The following is a 25,489-nucleotide window of genomic DNA, read 5'->3' as shown; positions in this document are numbered from 1 at the left end:
TCAAGATCAAGCAGTCTTTCAAAGCACAGTTATCCATTTGTCATGGTTTTGTAGCACTGATATTATACATATTTTATATATAGTTCCATTAACTCACTGTCAAAGCTGCCTGTGTGACACCTAAGAAAATTCAGTGACAGCAATACTAAGACATAAAGATTTTTGTTGGATGGGTTGGACTTTGGAGGGCCACAAACCATTATCTAAGTTTTTTTGTCCCCTCCCTAGACAAATTTTTGCCCATTTATGGATGTGATCACCCACACTGGGAATACATGTCATAGGATCAGGAGAAAAAATGGATTAGCTACCTTTTAGTAAATACAAAGAATAGAAAATAGACTGATTTTCAAGCAGGATATATTTTTACACAAAAATATATTTTATCGTCTGTGAAGGTTAAAATGGTTTGTTTCCTTGCCTAAATCTAGGGAAAGGTATCTTGAATGACACATCACATTTTCTGAAGATGCCGGACAAATAAAAAGTTAACTAATAATACAGTTTATACACTTATCTCCAACAAAGAGAAAATGCCAGAGGAGCTGGCAAAGAGGGATTTTGTTGAGCAGAAATGAGAGGAGGGAAGAGGAAAAAAAGCATAATATTTCAATCTAGCTATTACTCTAAGACATTTTTATAAAAGTTACAAATATTGTACCTGGAACCCATCTACTTGTTTTACAGAGAACCTATTAGTTTGCTTTCATAGCTTCTTCCATATCCAAATTTATATCAGACAGACATCTGGTTTTCTAACTGCTACCAATTAGAAAAGAATCCATAATCAGATAAAGTTCTTACCTTACATTTCACTGTCCAGTTTTTATTTTTCTGAACATGACTGATCAACTGCCACAGAAAAAAAAACCAAAAGGGACTGTGATGTGTGCATTCATTGAGGTACTCAAATATAACTAAGAAAAATCTTCCCACAAAAACAGGGCTTAAAAAAACAAAAAAACAAAACTGTTTCCCAACGCTGCATGAGCATCTTCTTTGTCATCACATCCTCATTCAAACAACTCTAGAACCACAATGTAAAACAGTCTGGTAGAATTGCCTAAGTCAGATCATATTCCAACCAGAATTTAATAGTACCTAGTAGAAACTCAATAAAGTAGCCCAAAACAGTTAGTTCTACCCCCAACACAGATAATAGAGATATACTCAACATACACATTATAGAAAACAACCATGCATACTTGGACATATCTTGCAAAAAAAAAAAAGCGTGGGGCACCCTCAACTCTAACACATCAGTGAACATTCAATTCTGTTAAATATTTAGTAAAAAATATACGTTGCAAGAGCTGGCTTCATCACCCCTATATTAGAATTTATAGAGTATCTGTAATAGCTTATATTCTGGCTCTAGTTTGGTGGTCTAAGGGTCTAGGAATACACATTTATCACTTAGTAGCAGAATATTTATAAAAATGCATTTGTTTTGAATAAAAATGGAATTACAATGAGTAAGGTATATTGTTTCCACATCTTTTATTTGCCTAGGGGCAAAACTTATTTTAAAAGTGCAGGAAATTCTTTTTTTTTTTTTTTTTTTTTTTTGAGACGGAGTCTCGCTCTGTTGCCCAGGCTGGAGTGCAGTGGCGCCATCTTGGCTCACTGCTTCACTGCAAGCTCCGCCTCCAGGGTTCACGCCATTCTCTGGGCTCAGCCTCTCGAGTGGCTGGGACTACAAGCGCCTGCCACCACACCAGGCTAATTTTTTTGCATTTTTAGTAGAGACAGGGTTTCACCATGTTAGCCAGGATGGTCTCAATCTCCTGATCTTGTGATCCACCCGCCTCGGCCTCCCTAAGTGCTGGGATACAGGCATGAGCCACCACACCTGGCCCAGGAAATCCTTTTATATGAACCCTAACACCTTCTATGTAAGAAGAAAACATAGTTGGAAAATTAAGTCTGAATTTTTTAAAGTTTGGGGACACAATAGAGATATATTGTCTTTCAAATATAAAGTGTACATGCTCACTAAACGTACTTTAAGACCACTTAAGATGAACATGTGATAGTTATTAATATTATAGGCGGGATGAGGAAAATGAAAGCAAAGTTTTATAAAGATTAATTCAAGTGAACATACTAGCAGTGGAATTAGAAAATCCTTACCACCCTAGCTAAATAAAAGCAGTCAACTACTGCACTAGTGTGTATTTTCAAGCAAATACAGAAGCAAAACTCATTAGCTCTTTAAAAAATACACACATTTAATGTTGGTCTGTTTTAATCTCTAAGTAAAGCAATTCCAAAAATACAAACTGAACATCAGAGCCATGTGAACCACCATGAGAAAATAAAACAGACATTCACAATAATTATGTCTAAAGACAGTTCAGCTGGATAAATCATCTTCCAAGTATGTTAAAGAAAAAGTTTCTAAAAATACTGCTGGTGTTCAGTTAGAATTAAAGGACTTTGGGGAAAATGAAATAATATGATACAGGTGGAGTGAATAAGGATACACGGGATTTACATTTTTCATTACCCCTAGATATAAACAAACATTCAAAAATCAACACAAACTCTGTGTGTTATTCAAAATATTGCAGCTGCAGGAAAGGCAACCTTAAATTAATAGCTAGGGGAAAATCAAGTTTTGGTGGAGGTAAACAGAAGTAACAGTTTTTAATTTGCACTTTTGTAAAGCTCATTTATACCTGGCCAACCAGGAACCAAATGCAGACAATGAAGTTCTCTGCTTCTTTTGGCTATAATGTGACAAGAAAGGATCATCTTTTGAAGATGTTTAAAGAAATAAAGCAACTTTCTTTATAAACAGTCAAATAATCAATTAATGGAATAAATAAGTACTAACCCACATTTTAACCACTCTGTAATCACTACACTTTACATATTTTTTATTTTGGTGGCAAATTTCCCCATAATTAGTCTAAAATCCACCAATCACTTTTAAAAGTAAAATGAATAGCCACCAAAATAAGAAAATCTTCTGTTCACTCTTTGGCTAAAAAGGAAAACAAATAAAACAAAACAAAAAGAAACAGAAGACAACTCTAACACTGGTGATAAAAGAAACTTTTTTTTTTACAAGTAAAATAAAGTTATCAATTTAAATCTTGGTACATTTTATAAAAACAAGAGGTAATGTTGTAATAAAACAGCAGTAGCCTCAGCCGGCAACATACTGTTTGTTAACCCTGTGCAATAAAATACTTTGTTCATACTACACTTATTCCAACATGACTAACAGTTACTACAGACATTTCAGGAATCTTCACGGGACTCCTATAGACTTACTGTTAAAAATGAGAGACATTTACAATCATAATGTGCCATGAAAACTTGAAAACGTTACTTCTAGTAGGAGATAATGTTCATATTATTTGAATTTGTTTTAGGTACTGAACAGCTTAGTTACAAGGACTAAAAGTGAAAAGCATTCTAAAAGCCCATGAACACTGTTGTTCACACCCTTCTTCAGAACACACTAAACTTGTCTGACACATTTCTCTTCATACATAGCAAGCAACAGCACCCAATAAAAGCCTGAGAAGAAATGCTGCTGTGTAAATACTGCAACTATTCCTGAAAAAAGAATTATGGGATATATACTCCAAAGCTGCCCATTCCCATAATTTGTATTGCATAGGTCACATAATCACACACATATATATACACGTGTGTATATATATGCACATGCAAGAATATATTAAGACGACAATGAAGTCTAGTCACAGAGCAATTTACAGGCTCAATATATTTACACTTTGCTTGAAAGAAAATTTCAATATTTTACAGTCTTTCAGTAGGCATTATATACACTGCACTTTATGAAATCTAAAAGGTATTGAAATAAATTTTTCCAACATTTTGGTAACAAAACAAACAATGTTTCTCCAAATACTTGTGCTATCTACATGATGTTTGCTCTGATAATCACTAATCACAAAAAACTGACTCAATGGAATAATTAGAAAAATTGTCTAACACCATGCATGGGTTTCAATCATTTTTAATATCCTATCCTAGAAACATTCTACAAATCTTAAGATTTAAAAAATTAAGTCTCTGTTCTGATTTTTAAAAGATACCTTTTTATGACAATATCCATAACATTGACAGGTACATGTTAAGGCTAGTATCATCCCCTTTTTTGAATTTTTTTGACTTTTTTTTTTTTTTTTTTTTTTTAAGAAAGATAGTAAAAGCCAGACTCCTTTAGGGCTTTGAACTGTACCTACAGAAAATCAGAGTGCAGTGAACATAATGTTCAGTCCTACAGTCAGGATGCAGTTGCTCCTTCCCATTCCACAAGATACTGCACCTTTCCATCAAGTGTCACCCGACGTGCCAAAACTCGGTATTTTTCGCCACATGCTATTCTACCTGCAGCACCAAAATAACTGGTAATGGAGTTCTTTAGATGATTGAGTTGTAACTCCTGATCTGCTAAGTTATTCAGAATCTCTGTGTTGAGTTCATCAAACTGATAATCTTCTTTGCCTTCATCATCTTTTACAATTTCTGAGTTCTGAGTCTGGAGTGCTCTTCTTGGAAGACGACCTCTTCTTCTCCGCAAATGTGGTATTGCAGCAGGCCAAGATCTTCCTGTACGTGTTCTTTTTCTGGAGTCAGATAATCTATGTAACAGAGAAGACCAGAATTGTCTACTAAGCTTTTTTAGCATCCTATGCCCATACAATATGTTCTCTTTTTTGGATTACTCTACTATACCATATATCCTTGACGATATAAAAATGAGCCAAACCCAAACAATAAATGCTATATAAATGGACTATCACTTGCGCTCATTACTTTAGATTTTGTCACCTTCTTGGGGCTGAACTTTGTAGAGCTTTTCTTCCTTAACTACTAGTAAGTTTAGGGTAATTTTTTTACTTCGGAGGCCAACAAGGAAAATTCTTACGAAGAGGCCCTACTCATAAATCAGGTATTGCCAATAATCTCATCATTTAAAAGAGCTCATTCACTTGTTCAAATAATTAATGAGCAGAAACTACATCTACGACACTGTTCCATGTCCTTAAAGAGTGGAACTAGAACAGAGGTTCTCTTATTACCAGTTCTAGGCCTAGTGAAGTAATACACCAGAATCAGAATAAGCACAGACTAGCAGTCAGAGTATGCTGGGTCTATCCCTAACTCTATTACTTGGCCAAATTCAAATCTTAATCTCTATGTTCACTTAATAAGTGAAGGGATTAGACTGGATAATGTGTGAGGTCCTTTTCAGCACAGAAATTCAATTATATGATGATTTTATAATAAAAGGTGAATACAGTACAACAACTAAATTGAAAGACCTACAGTCATACTGTATAAGTTAACAACCCAGCTCTGTTATACTTGTTAAACATGCAATGTTGGGCTTGTTACTTAAAATCCCCTAAGTCTCACTTTCCTCATCTGTAAAATGAGAACAACAGGACTTACACAACTCAAAAAATTGTTCTCTTTTGTTTGTTTGAGACAAGGTCTCACTCTGTTGCCCAGGCTGCAGTGCAGTGGCACAATCATGGCTCACAGCAGCCTTGACCTCTTGGGCTCAAGTAATCCTCCACCTCAGCTTCCTGACTATCTAGGACTACAGACACCAATACCAAGCCCAGATAATTTTTTTCTTTTGTAGGGATGGGGTCTCATCTCAAACTCTTGCCTCAAGCAATCTTCCCACCTTGGCCCCCCAAAGTGCTGGGATTATAGGCATAAGCCACCACACCCAGCCAAAAAATTGTTTTAAGAATTAAATAAGACAATATATGTAAAAAGCTTAGCAGAGTATCTAGTAAGAGGCCCCAAAAAAGTCAATTATTCAGAATTCATTAATAAATGGGTTACACTTTAAGCATTTAATGTAGAATTTTGCATAATTTACAACAGCAGTTTTTGAATTATGAACAAAATTTAAACAGAATGAAGTATAAAACTTGAAAATAGTAGCTCTGACCCCAAATAGATTAACCTTTTCATACCTGACATGATGTGCTTTAGAGAAAAGTTGTCCTGGCCAGGCAAAGTGGCTCACGCCTGTAATCCCAGCACTTTGGGAGGCCGAGGCAGGTGGATCACTTGAGATTAGGAGTTCAAGACCTGCCTGGCCAACATGGTGAAACCCCATCTCTATTAAAAATACAAAAAGTTAGCTGGGCATGGTGGCACACACCTGTAATCCCAGCTACATGAGAGGCCGAGGTGCCAGAATTGCTTGAATCCAGGAGGCGGAGGTTGCAGTGAGTTGATATCATGCCACTGCACTCCAGCCTGGGTGACAGAGCGAGACTCCATCTCAAAAAAAAATAAACAATAAACAAAAACGTTGTCCTTCTGAAGGGCTGGATTAAATAAGATATCAGAGGGGAGTCTGCTATTGATAAATATCTTAAGTTTAAAATCATTTTAAGGACAAAAGGATTTAGGTGTCTGATTTTTTTTTTTTTTCAATCAAATCTTGGCCAGCTGTAGTGGCTCAGGCGTGTAATCCCAGCAGTTGAGAAGGCCAACACAGGAAGATCACTTGAGGCCGGGAGTTCAAGACCAGCCTGGGCAACTTAGCAAAACTATCTCTACAAAAAATAAAAAAGCATTAGTTAGGTGTGGTGGCACAATCTGTAGTCCCAGCCACTAGAGAGGCTGACATGGGAGGATTTTTTGAAGCCAGGAGTTTGAGGCTGCAATGAGCCATGATTGCGCCACCGCACTCTAGCCTGTGCAACAGAGTGAGAATCTGTCTCTTAAAAAGAAAAAAAAAAAAAAAATCAAATCTTCCTAAAACAAAGAACACTTGTGTAGCAGAGGCATTAAAAAGCCTAACGAGCACAGCTTCTAAACAATGGTATACTTTTTCTCTGTGTACACTGCAAATTTCCATTCAAACATGAAAAATATGTTTAGAAAGCAAAAATATTCAAATGAATATTAACTATTGGGATCTACATATGGATTACCTCTCAAAAAGCTGATAGACACAACTTTCATCACTTTCAATTGCTAAAAAATTATTCAATCAACACTTTACAAAGAAAAGAAATCTAGAATAAAAAAAGTAAAAAAAATAAGAATGTAAAATGTCTACCCATAATGCCTGGAAATGCTAGACGAGGTAGTTTCTTTTGCACTGGAAGCACCCGTGAAATCCACATCTGAGGTATTAGATGAATGTGCAGTTCCCTCAGTTCTCCTGAGACAAAAGAATTTAAATTGTGTAACGACTATATTATATAACAAACAGAAATATTAACATCCACTCAAAAGACAAAACCTAGAAAGGGAGAAAATAACTTTCTATTTACCCTATAGAACAAGGTAAATCCAAAGTAGGATTCTCTGAAATTGATTCCTTATCCTGGAAAATAAAAATATATACTTAAAGCATGTCTCTAAAGTAAGCTGAAAAAAATACTAGCTTCTCAGTTATTTCATGCATCCTTCTTCTTGAGAACATATACCAACATATCCTCTTACCAAAAGTGGCTCAGCAGTTTTTTGAATCATTTTTCTTGTATATGGGCCAGGTGGACGACCTACAGATTTTTTCTTTCCTTTTTTTTCTATGCCATTGCTTACTTCCCTGAAATGGAAAACCATTATGCATTTAATCTCTGCATAAAGAAAACAAAGACATTGACTCTATGTATGTAACTAAACACATATACATATATTATTTTATATTAATGGTTATATAAAAAGTAAATATTAGTTGAATCCACAAGTTTAGTCAAGTGCACAGATAATATATTCTAATATAAGTATTTCTTGACTTTAAAGATATTTACATTACAAAAGGCTTAAAAAAAGTCCTCTTTAATATAATTCTGAACAATATATACCACTTAAGATTTAAAAACAACAACAAAAACCAGACAATTATACTGGATGGAAGATTTCAAAACTCCTAAAAGCTCAATTATATAGTTTAATTTTAGGTTGTTACAACTTGGAGGATGTTTCAAGGATTTACTACTAAAAATGACTATGAATTTAGCAGTTAACTTCATGGAGTCAGGAAATATCTATGTTAAAATTGTAGTAGTCATAAAGGCTGCCTTTAGATATATATGTAGATTCTTGAATGACACTATGAGAAAGAGAATGAAGCCCAGAGTGGCAGAACGTAAAGGAGAAAGGAGTAAGAAATCCTTCACATTCTCAGGGAGTCATTCAAAAGGAAAAATCAGAAAGACCTAGAAAACCATTTTTTAAACATAAAGCCAAATACCAAGCAACAGGAAGGAAAAAAGTGCAATAGGCAAAGACACTCTAATTAATAGAAAAAAAGAAAAAATATATATAGAAAGAATATTTCATTTACTCAACAATAGCTACCATATAAAGATGATATTAGATAATATGGATACAAAGGTGTTCCCTGTGCTAAAGAGTTCACAATATAGTTAGAAAGTGACAAATGTGTATACAAGCAAGCTAATAAAATGGAGTGAGGCCTATGAGGAAATTGTCCAGGAGACTTCAATTAAGGAGAGGAAAAAAGAACACTATACAATAGCCTAGAAAGAGATGAATGGAGAAAGTAGGAGAAAAACTTATCCCTCCAGATGCCAAAAAAGGTCAGGGAATAAAGGTGGAAGTATGAGGAAGGAGAAAGTAGGGGAACTAGAAGGACAAAGCAGAACCAGACGCTATAATCAAAAGTCTCAGGAATAAGATGGATGGGATATCCATTTCTTTTGTAAAATGATCAACATAATATTTATAAAGGACTCCTGGACTAAAGAAAGTAATCTCAAACTAAAAGGAACAACTTATACACAAGGTCCAGAAGGAACTGAGGATGCCTTTAAAGAAAGCAGCTGAATCCTTATCTGGTGGCATCAGATGACCTGATAGCTACCACAAAGGGAACATCCTATCACATTATGATAGAAATGAAAAAGCTTGTGGAATTTTTTTTTCTGATTGATAATATGGGCAACTGCTAGCAAAGGATTTGAGTGACAAAATCTGAAAGTGATAGGAATAATAAGCATTCTTTCCTTCATTCAAAGAAAACTTAATAGCTAATTTCTTACAAACTTCATATAACTGGACTCATTGTCAAGGCTTTGTAATTACATTTTCCTTATCTCCAAGATGACTATTCCATACCTTTAATTGACCCTTAAATTCCCCTCTCTGTACAAGCCTCTCAGCTATCTTTACCTTATATTTCATCGAGAAAATGGAGGCTACCAGACAAGAACTTCAATTTCCAACTGCTCAATCTACAACAGAACTAGCATCTGTACCCATCTTCTCTTTCACCCCATTTCAACAGAAGGATGTTTCTCCTTCTAGAAAAGGCCAGTCCCACATTTACGTTCTACATCCCTTCTCTTTTGGCTTGTATTCTCCTATATCAATTTCCTCTTCTCCACTGGATCATTCCTACTTACACCCAAAAACAGGTTCCAACTATCTCCCATCTATTTTAAAAAACCATCATTTGACTAGTCCTATCCCCCTCTTCAGCTGCCATTCCATTTGTCAGCCTCCCTACATAGGAAAACTTCTAGGTGTTGATGACATATACCCTTTCCATTTTCTCCCCTCTCATTCAGAATCCTTAAAGATAGTTTCCTATTTTCCTCCTTTCCTTTACTACTGTTATTATTTTGAATCTGCCTGTGTCCCTGATATGCAGGAGAAGCCCGGTTTGACATGTAAATTTGGCAATGCTAGGTTCAGTCATACTTCCACCCAGTCCTATCTGGTTTCTATCTGTACCACTTCAAAGAAATTCCTTTTGTCAAGGTCACTAATAACAAAATGTTACCTTATGCAATAAATATTTTTCTTTCATTTTAATCTACTTCTCACTAGCATTCAATACACTTCAATACACCTATCTTTCTTGAAACACTATCTTTCTTTTGGTTGTCAAGACATCAAACTTCCTGGTTTCCTCCCATCTCACTGATCATTCTTTTTTAGTCTCCTTGCTTATTTCACCTCTTCCAAATTTATAAATGATGTCAGGACATGATCCCAGATCACCTTCTCTTCTCTCTCTACTTGCTCCCTTGGTAATTTCACTCATTCTCATGGCTTTATCAATCAGATTCCCAATTTGTATCACCTCCCTAGACCTCTCCTATGAGCTCCTGAATTAAAAATCCAATTGCCTGTATTTCACATCATCCTGTGTGTATGAGGGTGTGTGTGTGTGTGTGTGTGTGTGTGTGTGTGTGTCCCTCATAAGAATCTCCAATTCAATGAATATGAAACAGAAGAATGCTTCATTCACCATACCAAAATCTGTTCTTCCAGATCTTGATTAACCACCCACCAGTTGCTCAGGCCAGAAATCTGGGCATTATTTAATTGATTCCTTATTTTCAGAAATTTAATTCATTAGCAAATCCAATTAATTCTACCTCCAATAAAGACCTCATATCTGTTTTCTCTCCATTTGAGTGTTACCACCTACCTCTGCACAAGCCCTCATATCATCTATCTCTCATCTAGACAATTGGGTGTTAATTTTCTCCTGCTTTTATTCTTACCTCTATACTATCCATTCTCAAAAGAGCATCCAAAACAGTATTTTTTTTTTTTTTTTTTTTTGAGGCAGAGTCTCGCTCTGTTGCCCAGGCTGGAGTGCAGTGGCGCGATCTCAGCTCACTGCAACCTCCGCCTCCCGGATTCAAGCGATTCTCCTGCCTCAGCCTCCCAAGTAGCTGGGACTACAGGCGAACGTCACCATGCCTGGCTAATTTTTGTAATTTTAGTAGAGATGGGGTTTCACCATATTGGTAAGGCTGGTCTCAAACTCCCGACCACAGGTGATCCACCTGCCTTGGCCTCCCAAAGTGCTGGGATTACAGGTGTGAGCCACTGCACCTGGCCGAGTATTTCTAAAAGATAATTAAATCCCTTACATGCCTCCCCATTATTCTTAGAAAACCCAAATTCCTTGTAAGACCTACAAGACCCTACACAAGATCAAGTCCCACCTAATCTTTCCACTACCCGATGCTACTCTCTCATCCTCATTTATACCACACCAGTCTTCTGTGAGTTCCTAGAATATGTTTCAAAGCCTTTGCACTCGTTATTTCTGCTAGCTGGAGTACTTTTTCCCTTTGTTTTTCACATTGTTATATCATTCTCATTCTTTAAGTCTTAATTTAAATATTATCTTAAACAGTCCTTCCTTAAGCCTCATCATTAAAGTACAAAGGCCCCATCTCTATCCATAGTAAAGTCTAAAAGAGTATGCTATCCTAAATGGCACTAGCATAATCTGTAACTATTTTACTTATCATCTTTGTAAACCCCATCAGGGCAGAAGAAAAATCTATCTGTTTGTCATTGTACTTCCTAGCACTTAGATAATAAGGCACTTGAAAACTGTGCTGAATGAATGAATGAATGAATGAATGAATGAAAAGTGAACAAACAGGCTAGTACTCTTAAGCTGTTTGCTAACAAAATCAATAGAATCTATTTCTGGAAGGCCAAAGTCCTAAAATAAATAAACAAGCATCTGGCATCAACTCTTCATACCTTGTCTAAGCAAGATATTATAGACCAAAAAAAAAAAAAAAAAATCAGAGTAACTGCCACTTGTACTTTCAAATATACTAAGGAGACTAAATAACATACATTTTTAGTTACAAATAAGCTAAAGAGAAAAACTAAGCCACAGATCAACTTTTACCTTGAATCAGATATAGGTTTGGATGCCTTTCTGCCTTTAATTTTAAATTCATGAGATGTTCCTTCAGGTTCTTTCTCTGCTTTGAAAGCCACATTTGGTGGCACAGGAGGAACACGAATTCGCAACCCAAACAAATGCTTCTTCTTCTTTATTTCTTTCCCAGACATAAACCTAAATTTTTAAAAAAATTAACTAAAATTTTAAAGACTGAACACATATACATAGTAGACCCTAACTTAACTTTCATATATAAGGCCCTTATAATTGAAAGCCCACCCAATACTACAAAAATTCACTTCCCCTTGCTTTCCTTGATTCTTATCTGCCCCAGAGCCAGTCTACAGTAGGATATGATGGGGAGGAAGGGATAGGACCAGAAAGGAGAAGAGCACATGTCCACTTTTCTTTTTAAACATGGCAACTAACTTTTTAAAGGAAGAAAGAAGAACAAAGAATGGTGTATTTTTGGTCCCAATATGCCTTCCCATATTTAGTGTCATCTGTTAGAAATATTTCAAGAGGGATTTAGGAAAAAAAGAATTCCATCTCAGAGTGGATTTATAAGGAGAAAAACCTTAGTCAGAAATAATAGGTGACAGCATTGAAAAAGAAAGTAGGAGATAAATCCTAGAGGCCCAGAAAATAAAAGGAGTATCTAGAGTGCCAGATCTGGAAACGGAAATAACCTAGGGCAAAGAAGGGTTATTTCAGTGCATTATGGACTTGGGCCTCTGAAAAATATGCTCCTTAGACCTTTCTTTTAGTCTCTATGGTCCTTATTCCCAAGCACCTCCATCTCCCTCAGCTCTACTGAAACTTGCCTGGCCACAAGAACCTCCATCAGTTGTTTAGAATGTTCTCCCCACCCCCTTTTTAATTTTTTTTTTTTTTTTTTTTTTTTTTTGAGACAGAGTCTTGCTCTGTCACCCGGGCTAGAGTGCAGTGGCTCAATTCGGCTCACTGCAACTTCCACCTCCCGGGTTCAAGCGATTCTCCTGCTTCAGCCTCCTAAGTAGCTGGGAATACAGGTGTGCACCAACACGCCTGGCTATTTTTGTATTTTTAGTAGAGACGGGGTTTCACCATGTTGGCCAGGCTGGTCTCGAACTCCTGACCCCAGGTGATCCGCCCACCTTGGCTTCCCAAAGTGCTGGGATTACAGGTGTGAGCCACCACGCCCAACCAAAATGTTCTACTTTTTTGCAGGTTTAAGAAAGGGGATCCCTCATTACTACCATAACAGGAACAGATATATTTCTGGTACCCTAAGTTGAAACTCAGAATTCACTGTCCCATGAAATATTTTTACCGGCACAATAATTGCTCAGGTACCTCATGACTTTTTTACAGTCTTTTTTCCTTTTTATTACACTTCAAGGTCATATTAGGTACCTCATGACTTTTTGAGCTGGTCTAAAGATCCAGCCACTGGTAATTACATTATTTAATGAAGAAATACTATCAATTTCAAAACACCAACTTATTGCAAACAAAAATTTTATAATATAATACTTTACTGGAGCCAACACACACATTTATAAAATTTGTTGCATTTAAAACTGTTTCTAAGAAATGTAGATATATTGTTTTAAAAAGAAGGGAATCCTTGTTAGTACAGTGGTGAGTAAAAAAAAAAAAAGTAAAAATAAGGTGGGAGGAAGATCTGTAGATCTGTATGAGAATATATCAAATAATATCATTTAATTATCTTAAACCACTCAGCTAGAAATATTACTTTTCTGTAACTAATGGTGTTAACTATTATAACCATAGATCTCAATCTTTTTAAAAACCCATATTCCCTACAATACTCTCTCCTATCTTTTGAATATTCCCACCAGCTAACAAGACTTTATTTTACTTTCAGTACATTATATTATAGAAGGAAGTTATTACTGAATATGCTTTTTCAATGGAACAGGCTAAATTCTCCCAGAGATACCGATATGTCTCCCACCCACCATTCCCAGGAGAAGGATTACTCCTCCCTCCTCCAATCCTTGAGAATCACTGCTTTAATCTAACTAAAATAAAATAGGACATTATAAAGTTTAAAATGGTATGGACTTCTACACACCAATCCCACAATTCTTAAACAATGCCATTATTCCTTATACTTACTAAATGTCTCCCTCATAGGGATACATAAAATAAATCAACTTACATGGTCTTGTAATCATTTAATGCCTCCAGAACATGCTCATATCTTTCAGATTTTGGTGTGTCTGCCAGCTGTGAAGTATCAAGAAACAATTTAACGCACTACAATTTCATCAATTAGTAATATACAGGTGTTAGATAGAGGCAATGTGATGCAGAGGAAAAGTGTACTGATTGGTAGTCAGAAGATCTAAGTTCTAATTCCAAGTCCTCACTGACTAATTATGTGACCTAGGGCCATTTAACCTCTCAAGGCTTATTTTCTCACTTATAAAAAAGGAAGTATAAATCCTACACTAATTACTTGTTCATTGTATTAATCCAATGATATGTTTACGAAGGACCTACAAACTGTAAAACATCACAAAAATGGGACTCTATTATTAGTTATTAAATTTTTCAAAAATTCTTTAACCTAGGGAAATAATACATTAGAATTATTTTAATATTTACTATAAAAGTTCCTAACAGATATCAATAGGAAGGAGTACAAAAAGTAGGAAGAAACATACCATTTTCCAGTACCTCTAACATTAAGCATAAACCGATAATCCCTGTAATTTTTTAGAATACTGTAAAATTGAGAGATCTTCTCATAACAATTATAGACTTTAGCCAGCTCTAAATGGCTCAGTAATTTTTCATCATAACAAACCGTTTTAAAATCTAAATATTTAATTCTAGAAAAAAACCCTATTTTGTTCCAATAGGGCTTTTTCTCAGAGACCTTTCTGCTTCTTCTTGACTAGGGCATATTAGCAAAAATATCTTAAATTACAAAAGGACCGTCCTGAATTAATGCTACAAAGACCTTAAAAAAAAAAAAAAAGCTGCTTCCAAAATATCACAGTTGACTTTCAAAATTACAGCCAGTATGTTCTTTACCAGTTGAAACTCCCAAGCCTCAGAACTGCTTTAAGTGAGAGAGAAAACAAATCTGCCAAATAGAATGCTGGAGCTAGAAAAAACTTGTAAGTCATCTACTCCAACTCTATTTTACACAAGTTAACAAATATAAAGGTTAAAACTGCTCAAATTCACCTGTCTAGTTGGTGAGAGAGCTAGAACCTGAACTCAAGTGATAAGTCCATTCATTCTACACTCACTGAGAGTCCACTCTGTGCCAATATGCTGAGGGCTAAAAAAAAAAAACGTGAAATAGGAGTTAGGTACTCATTCCTCTATATCAAACCACCAACTCCTACTGTAATTTCTGAAGTGTCTAATGAAAGAGAATTTCAATTTTAAAGGAGGAATAATAGAATCAGACTTTATAAAGCTTGAATGAGACCCTAGATCCAATTCAGCCTTCCACCAATATTGCAGTCTCTTTTACAGTACAGATATTTATTCAACCTTGGCTTAATTACTGCCACTGATAAAAGCTGATAAGGCACCAACTAAAAAACCCCATTCCATAAGTAGGCAAAATCTTCCTCCCCAGAGCTCTTTCATTCCCTCTATTACAAGACAGCTCTTCAAATATCTGAATGCAACTATCATGTCTAACTATAAGATTAGGTTAAAATGTTGAATAGCTATATCACATGGTTACTTAATATTAAGCTTCTAACTCTGTCTTCTTCCTGGTCCCCTCTCCCCACCCCAACTGTGAAATCTTATTAGATGAACTGCTATCAAATTGAGTATCCCCTATCATGCCCGTGTACTGTTTGTGTTTATGGCTAAAGCAGAATTTTTTAACTGCTGTTAATTGATCTTGTTTTCATCTCAATGTTCCAGATCTTTTCTCTTGATTCTGTCATCCTTCTAGAATTGAAGGTAGAGACAAAGACAGAACCCCTATGGCCCTCCATTAGAGTCTCCCTCAAGAATGTTTCCAAAGCACCAACTTTGTTACTGTTTTTCCATTAGTTACAAATCCATTTAATTTTCACTTTAACCAGTTCACATTTTAATATCTCATCTGAAATCAAGTTATACTATGTCTATATCATGCCCAAACCAGTGTTTGCTAACCATAAGAAAAACACCGACAAACCAGTGTTGCTAATCATATTAAAAAAGAAACCAAGGGTATACATGACTTATTCTAATAAGAGATTTTCCTTATTGCCTTTTAAATCTTCACAAACCATATATCTGAAAAATCTGAAAATTTGCTGAGTCAACAGCAAAACTAACTTCCTAATTTCTAAAATCCACTTTTTTACTTTTTGACGATCACAATGAACTCTACTTTCTTTTGGTATTTACTCCCTACCATTTCTCAGAAATTTTATCTAGTAAGTTCCTTCAGCACTCCATGACTACTTTGCATAGAACTGCATATTTTAGCCACCATAAAAGTGCCAAAGACTTCCCCCTTTCAGTGTTTTGCAAACTAAAAGTACAACCATTATAGTGTAAATCAGATAATCTACATTAGAAGAGCATCACATTCTACACCTTCCATCTGACCATGAAGTTTACTATATAAATCTCCAAAAGAACAATTTTTTTTTTGCTCCCCACTCTCCAGATACTAATCTCACACTAATACTTATAACTCTTCCTTTCAACTACCATTATTAAGTTCCAAGACACCTGGGCTTAAGTATCCCAACAACTTAGGTAATTTGTTGCTAACCACCATACTATATGCTAATTATAACACTCTAAGCCCCAAGGTATTTTTGTTCAGATTTCTTATCACTTCCACTTATAAATATCATTCCACCTCTATTGTATATTTTCCTCTAGTATCATTTCTACCACAGTATTTCTTGAGTTTCATCTTTGCTTTTCTCCCTACCTCCCTCAAAAGTGAAGTAGCACTCCATAAATTATTCTGCTATCAACCTCAGGGTTTCTAAAATTTAAGACCACAGAAAAGCAGTTATTACAGAACTAGAATTTCAAATAACTTTAAGAATCAAAGACAAATGACAATAAGCAATTACAAAAAGTACTAATATCTCATTTTAAACTCCCCAAAACAATGTGATACAACAGATGAGACCATTTTACATAAAAACCTTAAGAAAGTTTATTATGGTTTCAAATGTTAAGTATTTTTACTATCTCAAAGAAAATAATCCAAAACATAGTAGTTCCTCAAACAGCTACACTCAATCTTTATGATAATCAATAGGAACCAAGCCAAAAGAAGTACAAAAACTACATAAGGAAACAGTGTAATACTACCATTATCTTCTAAAATGATTCAAAAGTTTTATCTTCTCTTCATAACAATCCTATACGTATTCAACTAAGAAAAAAATATGATACATGAATGTTACATTTTGCCTTTTCAGTATGACAGGATATTATCTCCAAAAGTGTAATATTTTTGAAACTTCTTTTTATTACTAAAAGAAGTCACAGCTTTGGATAATAATGACATATTGATGTAGCTTCATCAATTATAACTAATCTACCACTATGGTGGAGGGATGCTGATAATGGGGGAGGCAGTGCATGTGTGGCAGAAGGGGACAACCTAAATCTGCTCTAAAAAAAAAAAAAAAAACAGTCTTTAAAATAAAAACAGTCACAGTGCTTCCTTTATAAAAAAAGGGGGGGGGGGACACAATACTCAAAACAGAATACAACTGATTCAATGTAAGATTACAGCAAGTAATTACAACTGTAAATATGTATTTACTAGGTTTCTAAAATAAAAAATACCATTAAAGTTTAGCCAGACTCATCATATGTAAAATTAATTATAATTCAAAGTTCAGGAATAATAAATGTGGATAACTGCCTAGTTGTGCAATATATATTCCTACGCAAAATGCCATAAAAAATCTCAATCAATTTATATCATTACAAAATTTTTTTTCTTTGATCTGGTGGCAAGAGGAAGGGAACTCCACATTTTAGATAAACTAAAATCACAATCTTTGTTCTATTTTGTTTCATTTTTGAAGACAAATTTCTAGAGCAGGTGCTTTATTCTATACTATGTATAACAAGAATTGCTGAGGCAGGAAGATAACTTGACCTCAGGAGTTCAAGGCTTCAATGAGCTATGTATGACTGCACCATTGCACTCCAGCCTGAGCAAGGGTCTCCTAAAAAAAAAAAAAAAAGAGAGAGAGAGAGAGAGACTCTCCGGCCCTGTCTCTTAAAAGAAAAAAAAAAGAGCTGATGTTCAAAATGACTAAAGTACTCCAAGGTACTCAATTATAAAATATAAACATTATATTTAGCATACACTACTTCCCATGTTTTCAAAATAATTAATGGCATTTTATAAGATTTGGAACAAGAATATAAACAAAAGGAAATTTTTGTTAACCTAAGTTTGGATTAGTGACAAAATTCAATTTGTAATTCATTTTTAGTTTACCAAAATTTCCTATTCAAATAATTTGGAATGACCCATTATTTGTTATCTTTTTATTGATCACTACAAACATTTGAAAGTAAACTAAATGAAAAACACTGAATAAACATGATAAACTAGCATAAATTTTATCATCTCTTTATTATTAAAAACTCACCCTAAAATCCAGTTACAATTACAGTATAAAAATACAATACAGAAAATTAAAAACCTGAACTTCAATCTGTCAGTTACCAAAGTCTGTGAATGAGATGTCTCATCTAAGTCTGAATATTTTCTTATTTTAATTCAGAGAAAGAACAATAAGAAATTTTTAGTCTCGTGTTCTAGTAATAAATTTGATGGCTCAAAAAGTGGAAATAATTCACAAAATTTTTTCTTTTTTTCTAAGACATTACCTCATAGGCTACAGAAATAAAAACATGTATTATTGCTGAAGCAAATTTTTTCTAGTATGTTTCAGAAGTTCAGCTGGAGCTGGGACACCTGAAATTCATAAACTGAACTCTTTTCTTGAAAAATACACTAAATGTGATTTTCATTTATATTTCCAGCCTCTCAAATAAAATCTAAACACTAAAATTTAAATTTTAATTAAAAATGACAGCATTTGAAATAAACCAACTCGAGTTTTTATATTATATATACCCAATATTTACATCAAGTTACTACTGCAGAATTTCATCATGTAATGCTAACAGGTATACATATGTATCTGCATACGAAGTGCTAAAAGAATAATGGCTAGAAAGAATTTTTAAACAAATGTATTATAGCATTAAATATTAAGATAATTATAAAAACCACTATAGCCACTTCTAATGCCTTACCCCTTACTTTCTGATTACTAATCAGTTTATTAAAATTTATCAAATGTGGCCGTGCCCAGTGGCTCATGCCTGTAATCTCAGCACTTTGGGAGGCCAAGGTGGGCAGATCACTTAAGGTCAGGAGTTCAAGACCAGCCTGGCCAACATGGCAAAACTCCATCTCTACTAAAAATACAAAAATTAGCCGGGCGTGGTGGCAGGTGCCTGTAATCCCAGCTACTCGGGAGGCTAAGGCAGGAGAATGGCTTGAGCCTGGGAGGCAGAAGTTGCAGTGAGCTGAGATCGCGCCACTGCACTCCAGCCTGGGCAACAGAGCAAGACGCCGTCTCAAAAAAAAAAAAAAAAAAAAATTCAACGTACACATCACTCACTTTCTCTCAAACTTCATCTAAAAAAAAGTATTTAACAGAAAACTTGCCAAAAATTTCTATGATAATTCAATATCTAACATTCAAAACTCAAATGAATTCAAAAATTCATCAATTGAATTTCAGTAATATCCTAGATTTTAAAACTACAAACTAAATCATGCATTATGTTCTCCCTGATATCCCATAAACCCCCCAAAAGCCCTCTGATATCCTATTTGATATGAAATAGGATGTCCTTCGTGTCTCAAAGCTACAAATCAAGAAATTCTTCCTAAACTTCAAATCAGTTTGCAAAATTTACCTAAAAAAAAAAAAGCATGACTAAGATACACATATCAAATTCCATATATTATAAAACAAATTTTTTAGTTTTAACCAAAAGTAGTTAATATATGTACTTTAGTAATTCTAAATAAAAGCTAAAAATAAGGTCCCTAACTATTAAACTTATTCTAGTTACTTTTCTCTTTCTGCTATTCATTAGTTTCAAAATTTTCTTCAATGAACACACATTACTTTTAAATTCATTTAAAAAAAGACTGTAAACCAGCATAGGTAGTTACACTTCAAAAATGAGAAGCAAAATGAGATGTCAGAATGAGAGGGGATAATTTTCTATTCAGGCAGCTTCACTCTACAACTCATTTTTCTAACAATATTATTAGATCCCACCATTCCTACAAGTCAGAAATATATAAAGGAGTACCAACAAGAGAGGAAGGAAGAATGTTGGTTATATCTCTAAGTTTATAGAAAACTTAGAAGAAAAGGAGGTCGAACTATGAGTAAGATACCCAATACTAAAGATTTCTCCCTCCCTTCTATCTTTAACTACAATGATTTTCACTTCAGAAAATGAAAGAATCAAATAATATACCTCCTCCTTCTACAAATTTCCAGAGTCAACAGGCAACAAACACACAGGAGGATGAGAAGGCTGGTCCTGATATCCATACCAAACTTATTTGTCCCCAGAACTAAAAATAAAATTCTATTTTAGTTGTCTGACTTATACATGTGTCTTAGTTGTTTTTTGAAAAACAAAATAAAACAAAAAAGACATCAAGTAGCTACTGAAGTTAGTTCTCAGACCACCTACCTCTCCAGGGTGCAATCTATCCCAGTTTTCGTTAATGTATGTCATAAGCTCAAGTTCAGAATCAAAGTATTTCTTCTTATGAATAACACTTAGGTTGTAAAGGCATAGGTGTGCTATATCTACCCTGAAATCCGAAAATAATCAAATACACAAAACAGTGCTTTTGGTTACTGTTAAGAAATCATGGTTTCTTTATACAACAGTAATTAAAATGCAAAGAGAAATATTTAGGTGGATAGTCATATTCACAATACAATAAATCACTACATATAAAAATAACTAGAAAATAGTGACTAAACATTCACTTATCCTGAATAGCAACTATAAACTAGAAGATATATGAATTACTTTTTTTTTTTTTTTTTTGAGACAGAGTTTCGCTGATTGCCCAGGCTGGAGTACAATGGCGCAACCTCAGCTCACTGCAACTTCCGCCCCGTGGGTTCAAGCAATTCTCCTGCCTCAGCCTCCCTCAGCCTCCCGAGTAGCTGGGATTACAGGTGCCCACCACCACGCTAGGCTAATTTTTTTGTATTTTTAGTAGAGACGTGGTTTCACCATGTTGGCCAGGCTGGTCTTAAACTCCAGACCTCAGGAGATCCACCCACCTCAGCCTCCCAAAGTGCTGGGATTACAGGCGAGAGCCACCGCGCCTGGCCACAAATTACTTCATTCAAAGAGGATCTGGCTTTAAAAATATATAACTTACAATCAAGATTTTTGTGTTTTCACTTCTGGATATAAGCTACAGAATATACCATACTTAACCAAACTATCTGATTCATGGGTTAAACCCTATCTGTTGATAAAATATGTAAAATACAACAAAGATTTGTAAGTACTTACTGTAAGCATTTTATTAGTAAACCTCTAAAATTCATCACACTTCCAACACACAAGAATTACTACATTGAAGCAGAAATTAGCATATTTGTTATACCTATCTCTCTTCTACTGTATGCTATTCTGAAGGTTCAAAAGAACTAGAAATATGAGTAAGAATTTAGGTCTAAAGGATATCTGAAAGTTTCATTTATAACATTCAACACTGAACAGCCTTATTAATTTAGCAATACAAGTAGATGCTACTTAGTGAAGATGACATCAGGCATGAGGATAAATAAAAGAAATAAAGCCAAGCATAAATAACCTATTTTTACTTAAGCCAAGTAAATGTATATAGAAAGTTTCAACTTGTAGGTTTAAGAAAATGGCTTTTTTTCTTTTTTTTTTTTTTTTAACAGAAAGGTCCACACTTACCACTGTAATGGTAGACGTTTGAGGTATTCTGGTCCAGAACTGCAGACAGAGCATATAAACGTATAAAATCTAAGAAAAAAAAAGAATAGAAAAAGTTTTATACTGAATAATCAGAGATAAACTAACAATTACAGCTAATATTCACCAAGTGAATAACTTACAGCTGATATAAAGAGTGATACTCAACAAAATATAATTTAAATTATAATGCTTTCTGTGATTGAGGGAAGTTCTTTTCCAACAACAAATAATGAAATAGTTCATATGTGAAGAGAAAGGATCTTTTTTTTTTAACCATTGAAGACCTTCAAAGTTCACACATGGACTCACACATACTTATAGTTTACTAATCAATCGCTTGTGTGTGCCAGGAATTATGATGGCTGCCCCCATATACATCGTTTAATTCAATGCTCAAAATATCATAAGCCCCAAAGAGACAAGTGAACTTCCCTAAGGTCAGAAAGAAAATTAAGTGGCATAAGCCAAGATTTTTAAAACCAGGTTTTCAGATGTCAAACTTAGTGGTCTAGCTTTTTGTTCCTGAAGCTCACTGTGCTACTCTGCATTCTTCTAATATAGAAGGTACATTAAGTCTGCTTTTACAAATTTTTTATATCTAAAGTATAGTTGTGTCTTTAACAAGGCCCTGTGGTCTTTTCCAATTCTAATTACGATCCCTTTGAGGTTCTTTAAAGGAAGGTACCAATGAGAATACTTTAGAGTACTATGGGTCAATAGGAGCAAATGCAATCACTGACAATACTTAAGAGCTTTCTGGAATAAAATCCAAAAGCACAAAAATTATGTATACTTTAAGTACATTATTTAATATTTTCCCTCTGAGACAACCCCTTTCCAAATCACTGTTGAAACTATCTTTAGGAAATCTGAAATCGCAAATATAACCACAATTAAAAAGTGACAAAAATCAGCCAGTAAAGTTCAAATGCCCTTCTCACCTGTCTCCAAATAGCATTGGCTTTTGAAGGCATTGCACACAAGCCTCATGAAACCACTGCTTACATTTGCAGCACTGTAGCATCTTTAAATACCAGCTATTAAAAAAAACAAAAAAGTTAACATTAAAATTCCTGTTTTAAGGGAAAGGTTCATTTCTATAAAAAAAAGAAAAAGTGGCATAATCCACAATACTGTTCTAATTAAAGTATCACATTTCTACTATACTTAACTGTAAATATTTCCTTTCCCAAAAAGGCTTATAGTATCAGCTATTTCATCCCTCTTCTCTCTTTTATTCACGAAATTTTAATAAGCTCTTGAAAGATACACCTACTACTTCTAGTCAAAAATGCCTGGCTCCTACACTAGTTAAATAAGCTCTGTTAAAACACAATCCTAGGCTATTTTTTTTAAGAGTCAAGTATTGCTATGTTGTCCAGGCTGGAGTGCAACAGCATGACCATGGCTCATGCAGCCTCAACCTCCCAGGTTCAAGTGACCCTCCCACCTCAGCCTCCCAAGTAGCTAGGGCCACAGGCATGCACCACCAAGCTAGGCAAATTTTTTTTTTAAAGTAAAACTGAGGTCTCCCTATGTTGCCCACACTGGTCTCCAATTCCTGGGCCCAGGCGATCCTCTGTCCTCGGCCTCCCAAAATGCTGGGATCACATGCGAGAGCCACCATGCCAGGCCTCTGGGCTTTTTTTCACATCAACTCTCTAAATCCCAGGAGAGGTCAGATTCAGAAGTACTGTTGTTTGTCTCAAATATCAAATGGCCTTAGGCAGCTTTCAGATTATAAACATTCCACTTTATATCTTTACTGTGTTTCTATTATTCTTGTCAGCTATAATAAAAAGAATATAACGATTTAATAAACCTAAACATTATCATAAATCTAAGACTAAGTCAAAGGCTTTTTGACAGGTTTAGCTGTATTTCAATGTATGGTCTATAAATCTGTTTGAGAAAGCTAAAGATGCTAAAATTGAATCTTCATCTGAGAAATATATCTTCTCTTTTCAGTTAGCACATGGATTTTGGGTTTGTTTTAAGAGACAGGGCTACATTGCTACATTGACCAAGCTGGACTTCAGGGTTCAAAGGATCCTCCCACCTCAGCCTCCCAAGTATCTGGCAGTACAGGTACACACCACCACACCCAGCTAGTATGTGGTTTTGATATGGTTATCTTTATTTGAAAATAATAAAAGGCACCATTTCCAAACTTTGATACGGTTATCTTTATTTGAAAATAATAAAAGGCACCATTTCCAAACAGAGTATGTATACCTTGATTCAGTCTATTAGCACTATTTTTCTAGGTTCTTGTGCTCACCTTATGTCTCTGCATCACATTTTGGAAATTCCCATAATATTTCAAACTTTTTCATTATTATTAATATTGTATATTTCATGGTGATCAGTGGTCTTTGATGTTACTACTATAACTATTTTGGGCCACCAAAAACCGTGCCCACATAAGATGGCAAACTTAATCACTAAATGTTGTATGTGTTCTGACTATCACCAACCAGCCAGTCCCCATCCCTCTCCCTCTCCTCAAGCTTCCTATTCCCTGAGACACAACAATATTGAAATTAGGCTAATTAATAATCCTACAGTGCGGCCAGGTGCGGTGGCTCACGCTTGTAATCCCAGCACTTTGGGAGGCCGAGGCAGGCGGATCACGAGGTCAGGAGATCGAGACCACGGTGAAACCCCGTCTCTAATAAAAATATAAAAAATTAGCCGGGCGTGGTGGCGGGTGCCTGTAGTCCCAGCTACTCGGAGAGGCTGAGGCAGGAGAATGGCGTGAACCCGGGAGGTGGAGATTGCAGTGAGCCGAGATTGCGCCACTGCACTCCAGCCTGGGCGACAGAGCAAGACTCCATCTCAAATAATAAAAATAAAAATAAAAATAAAAATCTTACAGTGGGGGCCAGGCGTGGTGATCAAGCTTGTAATTCCAGCCCTTTGGGAGGCCAAAGCAGGAGAATTACTTGAGGCCAGGAGTTGGAGACCAATATGGACAAATAGCAAGACTCCATTTCCACAAAAAAATTTAAAAACTAGCAGGGTGTGGTGGCACATGTCTGTGGTCCTATCTACTCAGGAAGCTGAGATGGGAGGATTGCTTGAGCCTAGTTCAATGCTGGAGTGAGCTATAACCATGCCACTGCACTCCAGCCGACGTAACAGAGCAAGAACCTGTCTCAAAAAAAAAAAAAAATCTTACAATGGCCTCTAAGTGTTCAAATGAAAGGAAGAGTCACAAGTCTCTAAATTTAAATCAAATGTTAGAAAGGTATGTCAAAAGCCAAGATAGGCCAAAAGCTAGGCCTCTTGCACCAAACAGCTGGCCAAGCTGTATATGCAAAGAAAAAGTTCCGGAAGAAAATAAAAATGCTACTCCAGGCCAAGGTGGCTCAGGCCTGTAATCCCAGCCAGCTTTGGGAGGCCAAGGTAGGAGGATTGCTTGACACCAGGAGTTCAAGAACAGCCTGGGCAACATAGCAAGAACCTGTCTTTACAAAAAAAAAATACTTTTTAAAATTAGACAGGTGTAGTGACACGTGTCTGGTCCTAGCTACTTCGGAGGCTGAGGCAGGAGGATGACTTGAGCCCAGAAGTTCAGTGCTGCAGTGAGCTATGATCATGTCACTGCACTACAATCTGTGCCCTATCGCTTTAAGAAAGAAATGAAAATACGTAGAAGCAAGCAGTAATCTGTCCGTGAAAAAGTTCCATGTTGATTTTATGTCTAAAAAAACTTGTCTTTTACTCTCCCATTTAAATTATAATATTAAATATATCAGTTTCTAAATGGTCAATCACATTAAATATGAC

At 35.4% G+C, this 25,489-nt stretch overlaps 1 protein-coding gene across 6 annotated transcripts in view; it reads right to left on the bottom strand.

Moving 5' to 3' along the window:
- Positions 1–2,211: 2,211 nt before the first annotated feature.
- Positions 2,212–25,489, bottom strand: part of MTF2 (metal response element binding transcription factor 2) — a 59,955-nt gene continuing 36,677 nt past the window's right edge. For 4 of the 6 annotated variants that reach the window (XM_063625498.1, XM_063625500.1, XM_063625501.1 and 1 more), the window contains 9 exons: positions 22,639–22,734; positions 21,677–21,745; positions 20,417–20,540; positions 13,827–13,894; positions 11,663–11,833; positions 7,468–7,573; positions 7,296–7,348; positions 7,079–7,183; positions 2,212–4,625 (listed from right to left, as the gene is read on the bottom strand). In XM_063625498.1, the coding sequence (XP_063481568.1) occupies positions 4,268–4,625; positions 7,079–7,183; positions 7,296–7,348; positions 7,468–7,573; positions 11,663–11,833; positions 13,827–13,894; positions 20,417–20,540; positions 21,677–21,745; positions 22,639–22,734 (1,150 nt within the window). In that variant the 3' untranslated portion in view covers positions 2,212–4,267. Of the gene's footprint in view, positions 4,626–6,169; positions 7,184–7,295; positions 7,349–7,467; positions 7,574–11,662; positions 11,834–13,826; positions 13,895–20,416; positions 20,541–21,676; positions 21,746–22,638; positions 22,735–25,489 lie in introns of all 6 variants that reach the window. The other 2 variants (XR_010117473.1, XM_063625499.1) reach the window with 2 other exon arrangements.

This window comes from Symphalangus syndactylus, chromosome 12, assembly GCF_028878055.3.
Source record: "Symphalangus syndactylus isolate Jambi chromosome 12, NHGRI_mSymSyn1-v2.1_pri, whole genome shotgun sequence".
NCBI lineage: Eukaryota > Metazoa > Chordata > Mammalia > Primates > Hylobatidae > Symphalangus > Symphalangus syndactylus.
Note: the sequence above shows the minus strand (reverse complement) of the source record. Positions and strands in the feature narration are given on the sequence as shown.